General features: G+C 38.9%; 1 protein-coding gene across 1 annotated transcript; it reads right to left on the bottom strand.

The window, feature by feature from the left end:
* Positions 1-1,467: 1,467 nt before the first annotated feature.
* Positions 1,468-18,494, bottom strand: LOC119773968. Its single transcript, XM_038271210.1, has 4 exons — positions 18,423-18,494; positions 7,720-9,083; positions 2,475-2,592; positions 1,468-1,536 (listed from the first exon to the last, which is right to left on the bottom strand). Exons 2-4 carry the CDS (start codon positions 9,000-9,002, stop codon positions 1,468-1,470), a joined length of 1,470 nt encoding a protein of 489 aa, XP_038127138.1. The 5' UTR covers positions 9,003-9,083; positions 18,423-18,494.
* Between the last annotated feature and the right edge of the window lie 1,025 nt (positions 18,495-19,519).

Genomic DNA, 19,519 nt, shown 5'->3' with positions numbered 1-19,519 from the left:
TATCAGTCCAAGCCTGGGTGTGGGTATGTCTTCTGCTGGAGTCCTGTTTGGGTTTCTGTCTGCTTTGACGAAAACCCAGTGAGGAGAACCACATTGCTCTATGGTTGGTCTTGTGTGTGATTTCTCCTTCTCCCTGTTGAAGTCAGCAGGTCTTTAATGGAGCAGCTTGTTGTCATTAATATTAATGAGATATCTTTAGCTGGTTCTGTTTGAGTGTTCTAACCTGCATCCTGTTGGATCAGCTCACATCTTTCCATTCATCATCCAGATTTAGGAGCTGCGGTTTGTCAAAGGTCAGCTGTGCTTCCCTGGTCTCGGCTCTGGAGTCAAACCCCTCACATCTGGAACATCTGGACCTGATGTATAACAAGCTGAAGGAATCAGATGTTCAGCAGCTTCAGGATCTTATAAAGAATCCAAACTACAAACTGGAGATTCTGTAAGTAAATGGTTGGATTGAATCCATCAGGATTGAAACACCTGCTGATCTTTATCTAGGATGTGCTGCATCACTGACTGACAGCTGTTGGAGAGCGAGATCCTGGAACCACTCACTGATCTCCTCTGTTCATTCTTCTTCTCTCTGCAGGAAGTGGGACTCATGATGATCTTAGTGGAGGAGAGAAGCTGATCTGTGTCCTGATGATCCACAGAGTTTGAAGCTGCAGCAGTTTAAGTTTAAATAGACTCTGACTGGATCCTGATGATAAACTCTGAGTTTAGAGATGTTTTTTCTTCTTTGTTTGATCTTCTCTGTTATTTAATGTCTGATATTGTTTTTTCTCTTTGGAACAATGAAGATGAAATTTGAATAAATCTCCATTTAGTGGCTCAATTGTTTGAAATTAATTTAATGAAACTCTTCAACTTTTTTCTCTGATTCATTTTGAACGAGAAATCAACAATTAGACTTAAATTGATTTATTTTGAAATTTTGTACCCACAAGTATAAACAAAAAGAGCTTTCGTTAAGAACAGCCCTCTAGACAATTTCATTTTTTAAAAGTGCAGCCTTGAAAACAGTAAAAAATACATAAAAACTAATATAAACATTTGACTGTATATTTACAGTTCTAACATTTGTTTTTTTTTAAATACTAAAATATAATAAATATAAAAGATATAATAAGATACAATAAAATAACTCATTTTACAAAACATTCAGCCGTCTAATGGCAGTGGGGAAGAAACTTGACCTGCATTAAAACTCTGAAGCCTCTTCCCAGAGGGCAGCAGGGAGAACAGTCCATGGTGGGGGGGTGAGGGATCATTGATGATGTCACGGGCTCGGGACACGCAGCGCTGGTATGAAGGGCCTTTAATGGAGGGAAGAGGAGCCCCCAATGATCCTCTCTGCGTTTCTCACCTTCTTCCAGTCTGAGGCGCTGCAGCCTCCACACCACACAGTGAGACAGCTGCTCAGAACGCTCTCCATGGTGATTCTGTTAATCTGTAATGAAGCTTAATTCAATCTGAAAAACTCATGGAGGTGGGTTGAAACAGGGTCATCTGCAGGTCAAACAGTGCAACCACCATCTGCACACAGAAGCAGAGACGTGTGGATTGAAGGCCTTTTAAGATGAACTTTGGATGCTGATTGGCTTTCCTGGAGGTGTGGTTCAAAGTTGATTGGCTGTGTCGCAGGTGGATGAAGGAAAGCAATGAGTTTCTTTAGTTGAACTTCTGCCAGGGCTCCATTACTAAAGTTTTAAGGCAGCAGGTTTGCTTTATTGTGATGCAGTTTTTTATGTTTTTATTTTGAATGATTTTATTTTAGATGTTGTCTGCACAGTTTTTAGTGGTTCAACTCTTCAACCTGTTGCTGCAAACAGCTCAGTGAGGAAATTATGGTTTCTCAGGGAATTTCTTCAGGGTTTTCAGTCAGATATTTTTGATTTTCTTTTTTCTTAATTTCAGACATCAAATTGAGTGAAGATCTGTTTTAATCTGTTCCATCATCTCTTTTGGTGAGCTTAGACACACTTCCTGGAGCAGCTCAGAGACTTTCACATCTCTGGTCTTCCTGCAAAGCAGTTCTTCTTTTATTAGATGCATTTCCATTACTGTCCTCTGGGGGGCGCTACAGGCCCAAGTGGTGCACCTGGAGCCGGACGAACAGCTTTGAACCCTCAGCTGTCCAAGAACTTTACTCTGGTTCTCCTGATCCAGCACATCCATCCCCAGCTTCTTTAAAGCCTTTGGACCTGCTGATGTGAACTATTGGACGGCCTCTGAAGAGAACTTTGATATCTTTAAGTTCTTTAAATGAATTTTTATCAGATTTTCCCCCTTTATGACCAAAAGTCTTTTTCTGCTTGTCTGAGAAGCATCTCTAGGGAAGGTGCTGGGAATGTCCCCCTATTCCATCCAATTACCAGAGAGACATTTCCTTCTGTCTCAATGGTGTTACATGGTTTCAATTGTGGATCCTGCTCAAATTTAAAACCATTTTAGTTGGTCAGTTTTAAGCAAACTGTGGAGCCATGCTGGACCTCAGATAGACTCAGGAAACTCTCTAGAGGTCCAAATGCCAGGTGCCGAATCTTCCCTTCTCTGTCATTGAGCTCCAGTTTCTCAGCAAGTTGAGCCTCTCTGTAGAGCAGAGCCTGTGTTTTATTAAAGGGTCTCTAACTTCCAGCAGCAGATAGAGAATAGGAAATATCCAGCCTGAATCAGTCCATCTGATTTACTTTTTATTGACCTTTCAAAAGCCTTTGACTCCATAGACCATGCTATTTTAAAACGCAGGCTACTCCTTATTGTCCTGTCAGAGGATGTGGTTGCTTTAATTTTCAAATTATCTAGAAAACCGGTCCCAGTGTATAAAATGTGGGGCTTTGTTCTGAATTTGTTACTGTTCAAAAGGGCATGCCACAAGGTTCTGTTTTTGGTCCCCTCTTTATCTTTTACATCAACAATGTTAAGCAAAATTTCTCTGATGCTAATATGCATTCTTATGCTGATGATACCATTATTCTTTGCTTTGGGTCATCTCTTGAAAAGGCTATTTATTGCCTACAGAAAGCCTTTCTTGCAGTACAGTATTTATTTATCCTCGACGTGGGTGGATAAATAATAAGAAGGTGTCTCAAACCCTTCTATTAGTGTCCACTCTGAAAGAAGAGTTTTGTGGGGGGTTTTTTTCTCAATTAATTCATATCAGTAGGATTTGGCTCTCACACCCCAGCAAAATATCTAAATCTGAGTTTTGTTGATGATAATAGAATAAACTGATTTAGCTTATAAACAAGAGTCATGGCTGCTAAGGAGGCTTGGAGAGCAGAAAAACTAGAACCAGACGAGGTGGCAGTGGTTAAATGCTTAGAGTTAAAACATTTTAGGCTCCTTTTAGTCATATTTACGTAAATATTTTTTAACCCCTTCATGCCCAATTTATATAAATGTATATCTATTTTAAAAATACGTTCTTTGCCTTAAACTAGTTGTAAAATTAAAATTTTTAAACTTCTTACTTATTAAGAGAAAAAATAGAAATGTAAAATTGTCACAACATTTATAACAGCCAGTGAAAACATTTACTGTGAGGGACCAGTTGTAACAGAAACATGATGTCTCCAAAGGTTCCTAAGTTCACACAGAATGTGTAAATCTGCCACTGAGGAACATTATATCTTGACGGTGTAAATTATACAATTTGTCATCACGCAAGTAAACTTTCCACATATAATTGTTTTAGTATTGTTTAATTATTTAATTTGTGATTCAGTTTGTTCTGGCAGTGGGAAAATGAATCCGCTTTAGATTTTCAGACTGGTTTCATGTACATGTTTTCAAATGTTTCAAGTGTCCTGAGATCTCAGCCGCTCTCTGCGACCACTGGTTGAAGCTTGGTGATTTTAATTACTCTGTTTGATAGATGGCATCTCATTGGAAAGAAGTAGGTTTGCAAGTTTATGTTAAACATTGCTTTTCTGCTTTTTTTCTTTTACATTGTTAGTACAGACAAAAAAACAAAAAAAAAATGTTATTGTAACTGGGGAAAATAATGACATATCTTCAAAAAAATTAAAGCAGATGTTGTGTTCATACAGAACAGCTCTTTTAAGCAGATGAGGCTTTGAAGCTAGTGTTTACCTGGGTGGGAAAGGTTTTCATAGTTTGTTCACTTGTTTATATATATATATACTCAACTTTATTGACAACATAGTCACTTGTTGAGATATATATATATATATATATATATATATATATATATATATATATATATATATATATATATATATATATATATATATATATATATATATATATATATATATATATATATATATATATATATATATATATATATATATATATCATATATATAAAGTTAAGTCTAAATTGAGTTATAGAAGCATAGTGTAAACGAGGGGGCCCTCTTACCAGTAGGCTAACAGGAAAGGGGGTATGAGAGAGGAGAAAAAGACATGTAAGAAAGAACCACAGGCTGGATTCGAACCCAGGTCACCCACGTCGAGGACTGACATGGGTACATGGTTTGTGTGCGCTAAGCACTGCATCACCAAATCACACCAATCCATTGCTAGTATAGGGTGGAGTCAAGCCATTGTCTATATAAGTACAGGCCATTTACCACTTACCATTTATTTCTAAAGTTAGACACAATGTCGTTGGCTAAAAGTCAATGTCTTCCAGTCAGTCTGAGATAGCTAGACGAATGTTACACTTCATAATATACTACAGGATACATCAGTGTATAGGTGGATTTTCTTGGTTAGTACATCCACAGACTGTAACTATTACCTGTGAAGCATCTTCCTAGAGCCAGCAAACTGCTTGTTGTTGTAACCTAATGCTACATATCTAGGCATTTTTATGGTGCATCTCCGTGGGAGTTGGGAGTACCAATATGGCAGCCAGTGGCTTCACTTTTTTTTTAGCAGTGGATAAATATAGAGATCAGTGAGTTACGGCGACGAAAAGAGTCATACCAGATTAATCATGACTTTAATAAAAGATCGTCTTCAAGTACCTTGCTAATGTATTACAGAATCCACAATAGATAGAACACAACATCTAATATATTTGTTTTATTTTTACAATTATTTTCTCCTTTCAGATGGCTTTTTCTGACAGACAGGGTAGAATGCTCTGTCTGTATGCTGTTAGCAAAGGGAAGCAATCTCCACACAAGGAGATGCAGGCCTCTTCCATGAAGTGAATGCAATCTTGGGGGAAATGGAGGTGGATATCTTCCTGGCTGGAGATTTTAATCAGATTTGGGGCCCGTTCAATGATAACGGCCCCTTTACTGACCCATTAATTCATAAAGACAGCTGTAGTTCATACACTAGTTGAAAATAACAACCAGGTGGACACATGGGGATTGATCAATCCACCTGAAAGAGAACACACCTTCATTTCTCATTGTTCCAAATCGTTTCCATAATTGATGTTTTTGATATCGAACATTTAGGAATGTGTTTGTCTGAATGTCTGAGTGACAGGAGTGTTTGCATAGAAGACATATTTATTCCCATAATAAACCAGAATTTTTTTCTCAAGGTTTATTCATAACATGTTACTGTTCAACCAAAGTGTCTTTACTTTGTTTTGACACTTTGGCTATTACAGAAACTGAAACCACAGCGCCCCCCCGTCTTTCAACATATTCTCATTATCAGTGCGTATGAAATCATACGAAAAGTTATGCACACTATTTCGTACGTTTTGGACATTTTTCCACAAAAAAACCACATCAGTGCGCATGCGCTGGCAGACAGGAAAAGGGTTAGGGTTAGGGCTAATTGTAATTTATATTCTATATTCGTGAATGCGCATGCGCATACGACGAAAAAAACGTCCAAATTTACGGTGCATAACTTTTCGTACGATTTCATACGCACTCATAATGAGAATAGGTTACGTCTTTAGACATAAATGGCTTCCTTCAACCCTCTTTCAAACCACCTGTCCTCTCTGACCAAACCCTATATTCCTGATCATCAAAGGTTAGTCCTGTTCATAGTTTTCCTGGTTGTTAAACATAGAGTTTAAAACTTAGAGTTTACAACCAAGAGCATGATGGTTGGGTAATTAATCTGGTTCTGGCTGTGAATTCATCCAGGAAGAAGGTCCTCCAAGTGATTAAAAACGCCAGAGCTCCAACTAGAGCTGCTCTAAATCCTAAGCCCCAAGTGCTACTGCATTTTGTGCTCTAGATTTCTCCTCACTATCACACATCCAACTGATATAAAACAAGTAAAAATAATCTTATCCAGCACATGATGGCTGCTGAAGATGTCATATAATTATTTGACTAATGTGAACATGTTTGAGAACTGATGCTCTGGATTGAGCTGATAAAGTCTCCATTTAGGTGTTAAAACTTTTTCAAAAAACTGAGCCAAAGTCTGGTTGCCACTAATTTATGCCTGAATTTCATAGATGTGTTGTGACACAGCAGTTACCTAATGGTTGGAGATTTTTAGCGTCCTGGGAAGTCATTAGATCACTAGTCTGGACCTCAGATGGGTACCCTGAGTTAGATCCTGAACCACGGGGTTCTCCCTGGACTCCACTCAGTGTGGAGCTGCTCTCAGATGAATGCTGTTAAACCCAGAGGGTAGATTTCCCCACTTGGACCATAAAGGGATTAAACCATCTTCCTTACCTCCATTATTCTCCATCTTTACTCAGCTTCCTCCGACCTTACTTTTCCGACGTCCCTTGGTTCTGACTTCTGATCTAGACAGCCGCAGTGAATTGAGGGCACTCTCTCTAACTGTCGCAGGTAAAGCTTTAAGGCGTGTCTTAGTAAAACATTCCTCTAGTTTTTCTGAGATCTTATCACTGTACCAAACACCATAGTTCTGCATTATGATCCCCAAAGCTCTGATCCAGCTTAACTGATCTTGATGGCTCTGATACAGAGATTGAAGAATGTCAAAAATGTCTTTATCCCTGGTTTTGAATGGTTCTGGTCTGGTTTCTCTAAGTGAAATGTTGAATGTTGCAGCTTGATCACTTACTGATTTCACTATATCACCTAACTCTGTCTCTATACTCTGATCGTTTTGATTAGCAGAGTAAACCATGGCACAACCGTCCCAGATAACAGCACTGGATGTGCGTAAGAGACTCTTGATAAAGACGGTGAAGAGCAGTTGAGAGAGGAGGCTTCCTCGAGGAAGACCATGAGGATCTTGACCAAAGGAGAGAAACCTTTTTATCAGAGAACGAGCTGAAGGTGAGAAACCAGAAGTTTTCAGTTTTTTCTTTAACAGAACATGACTGATGGTGTCAAAGGAAGAACTGAAATCCAAGAACACAGCTTGAACTATTTTCCTTTCTGCTGTTGCTTTCAGCCAAGCAGTTTCTATTTGAATAATTTCATCCTGAACTGTTGCTGAGGCGATTAGTTTCCACTTAATTAAATACTTTTTTGACTGTAAAAACAGAACAATATCAAAGATCCAACCTAACATAACGTGGAGACTGTTAACATCTCTGAGCTGAGTCAAGTTATTCAGGGAAGATGGGATTCTCATAAACTCTTTCAGCTCAGAAGGAAACATTTCACTCTTGATGCATCTGTTCAGGATGTGACAGATGGGAGCAGAAATGTCATCAGCTGAACATTGCAGCAGGTTAGCTTCAGTTTCATTGATTCCATGAGTCACATGATCACAGAGATGCTCCAATAATCTCTTCACTGCTCCAGCATCAATCTCTTTAAAGCTAAATAAACCTGACCTCTCGTCTTCTCTGGAACCTTCAAAGATGGACTCTAAATCTTTGGTTCCAGTGAAGGTTTGACAGCAGGGATCAAGATGTTCTACTCCTTCTTCTGTAATGCTGATCACATATGAAGGCAAACTCTCTCCCAAAAATTCTTCAAACACTTTTAAAAGCTTTTTAGGATCATTTTTAGCTTCCTCAAAAATCTGCTGGAAATATTTTTTTTTATTTTTTTTAACAAAATCTTCCAGCTCTTTTTTCTTCAACCTCTTTTTCATTTTTCCTACTGCCTGATCTCTTTCACTGATTAAAGTTTCCAACCTGTCCTTTGGCCTCAATGAATCATAAATATCTTTGGTCTGAATTGAGGCGTTTTTATCTGCTATTGACAGAAACTTCTCAGTTAGCATCAGCAGAGATTTCTCAGGATCGGACTCCTCACTGACAGCTTTCCAGTCAGCACTTTTTATGTCAGCAAGAAATGTGTCTAAATTGAAGTCTTGATTTGACCTCAACCTTCTGACCCGTTTAGGAATCTTTATTTTGACAGTGACGGTGATGAGGTTATGGTCACTGCAACCAGTTACCCTGGATTCAGGTTTATAGCAAAGATCTGCAGCATTTGTGTAAATGTGATCAATGCACGTTGCTGATTTGTCGGTTAGTCTTGTAGGATCTTCTACAATCTGCTTAAACCCCCATTTAGATGAAACTTTTTCAGCGATATAACTCAGCAGAGAGTCTTTTTTAAAGTCAATGTTAAAGTCTCCCATCACGAAAATATTTTTCTCCTCCTTCTTCTTCAACATCTTAGTTATGCTCTCATAGAGTTTAACCAAATATTTTGTATCCTCATTATTTGGTATGTAACAACATCCTAGTAGAACTGGTCTGCTGTCAGGAATCTCCATCTCAACCCAAATGATTTCCACTTCAGGATTCATCAGGTCGGTCCTTTCTTTAGCTTCAATATGATCCTGCACATAGAGAGCTACCCCCCCTCCATAGCTGTCCCTGTCCTTCCTCCACATCCTGAAACCTGGAATATAAACTTTACTGTCTGCAACTGAAGCGTCTAATTTAGTTTCAGACAGAGCCAAAACGTGGACCTTATCCCGGGATATTATGTGACGAATATCTTCAGTTTTGTTCCTGAGGCCATTTATGTTCAGAAGAGCCACTGATAATTCTTCATCAGTTGATTGTGATGGAGTTCCCATGGCAGCGACTGAAGATGTCCGCTGGTAAAGTTGTCTTTTTCCATCTGGAGTGTGAGCCGTTTTAAGACACGAAGTCATCCCAAATATTAAAGAAACACCCTGATTGACCAGAAGACCAGGACAGGAGGCTTTTCACAGCTGATCAGATCTACTGGAAGCCTTTAAAGACAAAGAAAAAGTTATTTATAGTCAGAACTTAACAGAGAGATGCTGCAATTTCAGATCCTTGATGTTTAGCTTCTCACCTTCATGACGGAGGTACAACACATCTTCTTTTTCCTCAAGGTCCTAAAGGCCCGCAGTTACAGTAAACCCCTTTAAGTCTGGGTTCAGTCTCTGAAATCACAATAAATCACAGTCACTGTTTCATCTATTTCACTGTTGAGTTTTTTCTTTCAAAGCTTCTTTAAATTTAGATGTGCATTCTTAGACTTTAGTGAAAAATTCTACGCCGTTAATCACCACATATTATTAGAGTTCCTGGAAAATTGGGTTTCCCTCTTTAGTAAAGTACTAGACTGGCTTAGATCCTACTGAAAAGACAGAGCTTTTTGTTCAGTATCTGTATGCAGTAGTCTAGTTGTGAAAAAAAAGAGAGAAGGTGGATTTTTTTTAGAAGCATATGTAGCGTAATTAATATAGTCTATTAACCTATATATATATATATAGTCACATGACCGCTGCTAGCGAGGCCTCATAACATCACACTTCTTATTGAGCTTCACAGTAAATTAGAATAATACTGAAGTTCAAAACTAGTGAGGTATTTAAGTCCAGCAGAATCACAGCGAGTTTTTCCATTAACAGAAAAGTTATCCAGTGAATATCACTCAGTGAAAATAAGAATTGATTTTACTTACTAAGAAGACATTTGAATTGAGAAATCTTCCTGGACGGGAAGCGAAACGTCTTCAAACCTTGGAAACCAAGTCCAGTGGATTTTTTTTTTTACTTTTACGTACTTACTAAGAAGTGTTGATTTAACAAACAAACTTAAATAAAGTTTACCACCAAATTTCTCTTCTCAACAAAAGATTAACTTTTGTTTTGCTACTTAATTTTAAAAAGAGAGGCACAGACATATAATCATGCACAAATCACGCAGAATGACAAGTTAGAGGCGCAGCTTATTTTGTGACTGTGAGAAGAAGCCAGAACACCCAGAAAGAACCTGCCCATGCACACTGCATCACTGCAAAAACAATCCAGAAATAAGTAAAAAATGGCTTAAATTAAGTATATTTAGCCTTAATTTGAGCAGGTAAATAAGATGATTTGCCAATGGAATGAGTATTTTCACTCTTAAAATAAGATAGTTAGATAATATTTACTTGAAATAAGACGATAAAATAGTTTTTTCTTATTTTAAAAGGAAATTGTCTTGTTCCATTGGCAAAGTGTCTTACTTACCTCCTCAAATCAAGGAAAAACACACTTATTTTAAGAAAAAATAACTTATTGAGATTTATATTTTTTGCAGTGAAAGACCGGGGATCAAACCCACAACCTTTTAACTAAAAGGCATCAGTGCTACAAACTGAGCAACAGTGCAGCCAAGAAAAAAAACAATATCTTCTATTTCTGATCTGAACAGGGTCAGGTAAGGTCAGGTATTCATGGATATTTTACTTACAATTATTTAGTTGAGAGCTTATTTCAATAGTTTTGTTTAGTAAGATGCAATACATGTATTTGCCTGTTGAGGGATATAGATTTACAAATAAATTAAAAACAAAGGGTAGCAGTAAATTTTTTTCAGTTTAGAGGCAGCTTCATGTGTTTTACAGCTTAGGATAAATGCCTTTACTCAAAGCTGTGGACTTTCATACAAACACTTTGAGTCAGTTTTAAAAGATCTGCAAAAAGGAAAAAAAAAGTAACTAACCTGTTTGTAAAAACTTTGAGAACATCAAAATCCACAGGTCTCCAAACAGTTTAAAGTCATGGAGATTAAATGAGTAAAAAGTTGGATTAAGTTATGATGTTGGATATCGGAGCTCCACGGATTCATCAGCTTCTTCCTCTGGCTTGAAACGAAACAGGCAGCCTGTTATAGGAAGCACCGCACTCTGCCTGATCCCTCCTCCCACTCAGTGTGGGAGCAATACCACATTTCCTTATTTTCTCTTATGCAACACATTTCGAAATGGGAAACACCCAGATTTCATGTCCCGTGACTCACTTTTCACTCATTTTTTTTTTTTTTGATAACATGAAAAAGTGATGAGCTACTTTTTAACCTTATGATGCATTTCTGTAAAGAATTCTTACAGTAAATAATATGATTAGTAATGATGAAAAAAACATTGACAAAAGCGGAGCTTCAAGAGTCTTTTGGATGGTTTAACTTAAAAACTAGTTTTATTTTGTGTGGTGTGGCTTTAGAGTTAGAACATAGACTTGGTAGGAGAATCCACACCAACACCTTTATGAGAAAACGGTCTAAGACCAGACATTTGATCACCCAACAGAAGGACCAGCGATCAGACGGATGATCATGGTCTCCAGGCTGGAGCAATTCCAGTCCAGCTGCTTAACCACAGGAAACTCCTCTCATCCAGTTCAGAGCGGATTCCTTTAGTCTGATTCATTTGTGGAAAAACTCTGGATGTTTTTATGAGTTTCTTGACAAAGAGCCGCTTTTTATGTTTGGGCCCAGGCCACAAAGTCTGCTTTAACCTTTACTCTCACTTCACAAGCAAACATTAAAAATATTCTATCAAAAACCGGTGAAGTGGCATCAATCAAAATTATAAAAAAATACAACATGATGACATTTGAACATTTTTATAAATTTCTCATTTTTAAAAGCTATTTTTAAATGCCTTAATGGTCTTGGCCCTGAAGTAATCTGTAAATTTGTTTTAAAGTTTGCAAATGAAGGAATCAGGAAAAGAGGTGGAGCTAGTGGGAACTGCAGGATTAAAAGATGTCGGACATCTATGGGTCAGTCTGCCTTCTCAGTGAAAGCATCACATCTCTGGAACTCTTTGCCTCTGGAGCTTCAGTCACAGACTGATATTCGACTTTTCTCCACAAGATTGAAAAAATGGCTCAAAGACAATCAAGAGTGTGAGCACTAAACTGGCTTGTACTGTACATTTTTTTTTGTTTTTTTTTTACTTTTCTTGTTTAGTTTTTTTATGCATCTGTGTGTCGTTACTAACCTCCCTCCCCCTTAATGCTAACACCTTTTAAAAGCCTAACCAGGGACGAAAGCTGCAAATTAGCCCATGGCTACAAGCCTTATGTACTTGGACATCGGCCACCTGTTTGGTTGCAATGTTTAATTTTACTGTCCCTGTCAAATAAAAAAATAAATAATAATAAAAAAAAATTTTGTTTTTTAAGTGGATTTCTTAGTCTACATTTTTTCTTGGTAAGAATAAAATTTCGCTTTCAGGAAATCCTATACACTACTGTTTATGCTCTAAAAACATTCTAAATGACTTCGTTTCGAGTAAATTCTGGATGCTACCCACTCAGGACACTTGGAATACATTGGACGAGCAGTATGGAGGAATATTGACACGTTTTTTGTGGACTTTTATGGACCTTTCTGTCTCGGGCGCCATAGACCTCCATTATTTGAATGTCAGCAGACAGCAAGAAGCCTCCCAGATCTCCAGATGCATTTGAGATATTAAAAAAGTACTCCAGAGTGTTGTTCAGCATGGGGGTGAGTAGAAAATGAAGGCTAATCATGTTTTGGGTGTACTATTCCTTTAAGCTGCTGGTTGCCACTACTTCGACGCCAGAGTGTTTACCAGTTTGGGGTACTCTAGCCAAGCCTTGTTAATGCTGAGTCTAATCTGAGTTTTGCATTCCGAGTTTTTGTCCTCTAGCCAAGCTGAGATCTCATTGAGTTTAACTGAGCGCTTGTTTCTCCCTGAGTCTCAGCTTTGTTTGTTCTTTGCCTTTCGGCAGGAAGCCTTCCTGCAAACTGGACCTTTTCGGACCGCCTTCTCCCAAGTGGGATCAACTGAGTCTTACACTGAGCGACGGATTCCAAACAGGAAGTTTGGATCCAGCCACCTTTGAGCACGCTGAGATCACTGAGTAAGGAAATCATCTTCCCCACGACCCGTTTAAGTACCATAGGAAAATTGAGTTGCAACCAGCGGCTGCATCATTCCACTCCGTCCGAGTTCTGGGTAAACCCTGTTCAGCCCTGCACCGAATCAAACAAACTCTGGAAGACCAACACACAGACTGGAGTCTACGTGTCTCTTCTTCTCTGGAAACGTGAGTGGCAACAAATCCTCTCCTTCAAGATTAACAACTCCAATTTCCCACTGAGCCTGAATCTAACAGTCTGTCTTCCCCTCGTCTTCCAGTTTCCGGCTGAGCAGAGTTTGGAGGAACTCTACCACCGAACTCCAAATAACCTTCAATAAAACCCATTGAACTTTATTCTGCGTCTCTCTGTTTGGCTTCACTGCATGTGGGTCCGAGCCTTAGAAAAATCATGACAGAAATTAACAGAATGCAGAAGTTTAGGATTTTTAAATTAAAACAAATCATTACAGATAAAAAATATAATTAATAACCACGTTTATAAAGTTCTGTGAATAATATTTTATTTCGTTGTATAGAATAAAGTTCATTAAAAACAATCAGTCCTGTTTACATATGACACACTTGTACAGAAAATGAATATCTGAAGGCAGTCTGTTCAATATTAAATGTAGCAAAAAGATGCATTTACATATTATTTATATCAGAAAGGTAATGTGTTTACACAGATGTGAATAACTTGCATTAAATTTGTGCTAAATTTAACCCCTTAAAAGGATTTTTTTTTCATAGATTCAGGAGGTAAAAAAACAAAAACAAAACTGCGCTTTTTTTCTTTTTTTTTTTTTTTAAAGTGTCCTGTCAGGCGATTTGGCAATAAGAATAATTTTCTTGATGCCAAAAAGTGCGTAACAGATTTTACTTTTCCACTTGTGAAAACAAGAGGCATTTTGGAATATGATAATAAAATTATAACTGGCTTAGCAAACATACACTCACCGGCCACTTTATTAGGTACACCTGTCCAACTGCTCGTTAACACTTAATTTCTAAGCAGTCAATCACATGGCGGCAACTCAGTGCATTTAGGCATGTAGACATGGTCAAGACAATCTCCTGCAGTTCAAACCGAGCATCAGTATGGGGAAGAAAGGTGATTTGAGTGACTTTGAACGTGGCATGATTGTTGGTGCCAGAAGGGCTGGTCTGAGTATTTCAGAAACTGCTGATCTACTGGGATTTTCACGCACAACCATCTCTAGGGTTTACAGAGAATGGTCCGAAAAAGAAAAAACATCCAGTGAGCGGCAGTTCTGTGGGCGGAAATGCCTTGTTGATGCCAGAGGTCAGAGGAGAATGGCCAGACTGGTTCGAGCTGATAGAAGGGCAACAGTGACTCAAATAACCGCCCGTTACAACCAAGGTGGGCAGAAGAGCATCTCTGAACGCACAGTACGTGGAACTTTGAGGCAGATGGGCTACAGCAGCAGAAGACCACACCGGGTGCCACTCCTTTCAGCTAAGAACAGGAAACTGAGGCTACAATTTGCACACGCTCATCGAAATTGGACAATAGAAGATTGGAAAAATGTTGCCTGGTCTGATGAGTCTCGATTTCTGCTGCGACATTCGGATGGTAGGGTCAGAATTTGGCGTCTACAACATGAAAGCATGGATCCATCCTGCCTTGTATCAACGGTTCAGGCTGGTGGTGGTGGTGTCATGGTGTGGGGAATATTTTCTTGGCACTCTTTGGGCCCCTTGGTACCAATTGATCATCGTTGCAACGCCACAGCCTACCTGAGTATTGTTGCTGACCATGTCCATCCCTTTATGACCACAATGTACCCAACTTCTGATGGCTACTTTCAGCAGGATAATGCGCCATGTCATAAAGCTGGAATCATCTCAGACTGGTTTCTTGAACATGACAATGAGTTCACTGTACTCAAATGGCCTCCACAGTCACCAGATCTCAATCCAATAGAGCATCTTTGGGATGTGGTGGAACGGGAGATTCGCATCATGTATGTGCAGCCGACAAATCTGCGGCAACTGTGTGATGCCATCATGTCAATATGGACCAAACTCCCTGAGGAATGCTTCCAGCACCTTGTTGAATCTATGCCACCAAGAATTGAGGCAGTTCTGAAGGCAAAAGGGGGTCCAACCCGTTACTAGCATGGGGTACCTAATAAAGTGGCCGGTGAGTGTACATTTATAAGGGTTGATTGAAAAGCCAGATTCAAATCTCACAATTACTAAATGCATGAAGGAGGAGATTAAAACACTTTTGTTGAAAGAGGCATCAAACATTTACCTAACATAACTAATCAGCTCTGTCCTCTGCCAGCTTCCTGAATGTTGCCTTAGAGCCATATTTCTTTCTGGACGTCTCAGGATGGCTGTAACATCGCTGATGTGGGCTAATTTACATGTTTGTGTGACATTGTAATAGATTACTCAGAATTCACTTAAAAATTAGATGGAAACAGTGATACAGACTAAAGTCAACTGCTTGTAATTAAACTTTATGAGAGATGCCAGGTCCTTCTAAAAGGATCAGGGAACCAGGAGCAAAATGAGAAGAGAAGGAAGATGAAGCTGCAGGAGGAGCTGTAGCTGCCAGGAGAGCAGAAGCTGAATACTTTCAAAAAACTGAGCAAAAGTCTATTTGCCTCCTATTTTAGCCAGAGAATCTGTACACACATTGTGAGGCAACTGTACCCTTGTGGTTGGAGACTGTTAGTGCTCTGTCGGGGTCACAAGATCACCAATTTGGTATTCAGATTGTTACTCTGGTTGTTACCACAGGGTTCTCCCCGGACTCCACTCAGTGTGGAGCTGCTCTCTGATGAATGCTGTTAAACCCAGAGGGTAGATTTCACCACTTGGACCATAAAGGGATTAAACCATCTTCCTTACCTCCATCATTCTCAATCTTTACTCAGCTTCCTCTGACCTAACGTCTCCAACGTCCCTTGGCTTAGATCTAGACAGCCGCAGTGAATTGAGGGCACTCTCTCTAACTGTCGCAGGTAAAGCTTTAAGGCGTGTCTTAGTAAAACATTCCTCTAGTTTTTCTAAGATCTTATCACTGTACCAAACATCACGGTTCTGCATTATGACCCCCAAAGCTCTGATCCAGCTTAACTGATCTTGATGGCTCTGATACAGAGATTGAAGAATGTCAAAAATGTCTGTATCCCTGGTTTTGAATGGTTCTGGTCTGGTTTCTTGTTTAATTGAAATGTTATATTTCTCAGCCCGATTCCATACAGATTTTACTTTTTTATCCAACATTGTCTTTATCCTCTGAGCGTCTCCATCAGCGTAGTAAAGCATGGCCCAACCATTACTGATTAAAGGATAGGAATATTGAAAGAGTCTCTTAATAAAGACTTTAAAGAGGAGTTCAGAGAGGAAACTTCCTGGAGGAAGACCACAGGAACCTTCACAGTGGGAGAGAAAGCTTTCTATCAGAGACCAAGCTGGCCCCGATAACTCAAAATATAACAGTGTTTTCTGTAGCAGGTCATGACTGATGGTGTCAAAGGAAGAACTGAAATCGAAGAACACAGCTTGAACTATTTTTCCTTCTGCTGTTGCTTTCAGCCAAGCAGATTTTATTTGATTGATTTCATCCTGAACTGTTGCTGAAGGGATCAGCTCCTCATCAATAAAATGCTGCTTGGCCTGTAAAAACAGAACGATGTCAAAGATCCAACCTAACATAACGTGGAGACTGTTAACATCACTGAGCTGAGTCATGTTATTCAGGGAAGATGGGATTCTCATAAACTCTTTCAGCTCAGAAGGAAACGTGTTGCTGTTGATGCATCTGTTCAGGATGTGACAGATGGGAGCAGAGATGTCATCAGCTGAACGTTTCAGCAGCTTAGCCTCAGTTTCATTGATTCCATGAGTCACATGATCACAGAGATGCTCCAATAATCTCTTCCCTGTTTCAGCATCAATCTCTTTAAAGCTAAATGAACCTGACCTCTCGTCTTCTCTAGAACCTTCAAAGATTGACTCTAAATCTTTGGTTCCAGTGTAGGTTTGACAGCAGGGATATAGATGTTCTACCTTTGAGGTCACAGCTCCTTCTTCTGTAATGTTGATCACATATGAAGGCAAACTTTTTCCCAAAAACTCTTCAAACACTTTTAAAACCTTTTCAGGATCATTTTCAGCTTCCTCAAGGTTCTGTCTGAAACCTATTTTCTGTTTTTTCTTAAAAAGTTCCACAACTTTTTTCTTTAACTGCTTACGGTTGTCCCCTTCTGCTTGATCTCTTTTAGAGATTAAAGTTTCAGACTCCTCATCCAGCTTCAGTGCATCATAAATATCTTGGGGCTGAAACAGCATGTTTTTAGTTGCTATTGGGAGAAACTTCTCGGTAAACAAGGTCAGAGCTTTCTGGGGATCAGACTCTTCATAGACATCCTTCCAGTCAGCACTTTTTATATCAGTTTGAAATTTCTTTGGATCAAACTCTTGGTTGGACCATCCAACCCCTTTATGAATATTTATTTTGACAGTGACAGTAATGAGATTATGGTCACTGCAACCAGTTACCCTGGATTTTGGTTCTGAGCAAAGATCTGGAACATTTGTATAAATGTGATCAATGCACGTCTTTGTTGTTTTGGTCACTCTTGTATGATCTTTTACAATCTGTTTAAATCCCCAGTGTAATGAAACTTCTGCAGCAATATAACTCAGCAGGCAATAATCTTTTTTCAAGTCAATGTTTAAGTCTCCCATCAAAAAAATGTCTTTCTCCTCCTTCTCCTTTAACATCGCAGTCATATTCTTATAGAATTTAACCAAACATTTAACCTCTTTTTTTTTATCTTTAATTTGTGGTCTGTAACAACATCCCAGTAGAACTGCTCTGCTGCCATAAATCTTCATCTCAACCCAAATAATCTCAGCTGTAGTCTTCATCAGGTCGGTCCTTTCTTTAGCTTCAATATGATCCTGAACATAGAGAGCAACCCCCCCTCCATAGCAGTCCCTGTCCTTCCTCCACATCCTGAAACCTGGAATATAAACTTTACTGTCTGCAACTGAAGCGTCTAATTTAGTTTCACACAGAGCCAAAACATGGACCTTATCCCGGGATATTATGTGTCGAATATCTTCAGTTTTGTTCCTGAGGCCATTTATGTTCAGAAGAGCCACTGATAATTCTTCATTAGTTGTTTGAGATGAAGTTGCCATGGTAACGACTGAAGGTGTCTTCAGGTATTGTTGTCTTTCTCTATCTGCAGCTTCAGACCTTTAAAGACACAAAAACACCCAGATATTAAAACAACATCCTGACTCACTAGAAGACCAGGACAGGAGGCCTTTCACAACTGCTCAGATCTACTGGAAGCCTTAAAAGACAAAGAATAAAACATTTATAGATAGACGTTCACAGGGAAATGCTGTAGTTTCTGAAGCAGATCAACTTGATGCTCAGCTTCTCACCTTCAGGATGGAGGATTTAAAAATCTTTCAGCTTCAAGATTCCTCTCTGGTGTTGGTCAAAGTCTCTGAAATCACAACAAATCAGTTTCATCTTCACGTTCAATTTACAGCTTCTTATGTGTTAGTTCAAAGTGGTTTGTCATGTTTTTCCATTATACTGTATGGTCTAAAATATATTTAAAAAAAAGATGAATCAAGAAACGGTACGATCAGTTTACATGGGTGGTGACTTCATCAGTCAATCATCAGATGAATATTTTTAAAAGTGGAAAAATATTTGCTTCAAAAGTGTTTCGCTGCCATCAAAATGCTTCAGTGTTATTCTATGGGGTTATTTTGTTGAGTAAAAGCATTTGGCACAAATTGGAGAGGTTCAGAGATGCTGGTGACACCGAATGTTCAAAGTTCAGCTCTGAAACTCTTGTAGCTAGAGGTCTGAAATTTTCTGCAGTTGTGGTTTACATAATGTAGAACAAATGTAATAAAATGCCATTTCTAAAGCATGTCTTTGTTAGTACTGTTCAAAAAACACCAATTCGAGAAGAAAATAACTTTCAGTCATGTTTGACCTGATGAAGTTTAGGATGTGTTTTAGTCACACTTATTTAAATTATATTTTCAAAAACTAGAAGATGTTAGCTTTTAAATGATGTATCAAAGATATAATCTGAGCTTACAGTACAGCTCCTCAGTTATATGCTTTTCCATTTGGTTATGAAAAATAGGTGAGGATGACTTAAAATTGGGCGGGTGTTAAGAGGTTTAAGCTCTTAAGTGCGGTAGCTTTCCTGGACTCCCCAAAGTGGACTATTCAATGGTAAATACAAAACTGCAAATAAGTCTGTAAAATTCCTGACTGCCTTTGGTCAAACCAACACCAGTTGGTATGTCAGTTGATGTCATGCTCCAGGCCTGGGTTCAGGGATGGGTTGTCTCTCTCTCTCTCTTCTCTGCAGGGTGGACTGGCAGGTGCTCCTCATCACTGCTGATTTCAGCCCTTCTTAAGGAGCAGAGACCAGGAGGAGGGCGTCAGTTCTTTCTCGCTTCCAGCGTGGTACTTGACCCAACAAACTTTCCGAGTTTCATCCGAACCAGAC

Source organism: Cyprinodon tularosa, unplaced genomic scaffold (genome assembly GCF_016077235.1).
Source record: "Cyprinodon tularosa strain WSP-4 unplaced genomic scaffold, ASM1607723v1 ctg795, whole genome shotgun sequence".
NCBI lineage: Eukaryota > Metazoa > Chordata > Actinopteri > Cyprinodontiformes > Cyprinodontidae > Cyprinodon > Cyprinodon tularosa.
Note: the sequence above shows the minus strand (reverse complement) of the source record. Positions and strands in the feature narration are given on the sequence as shown.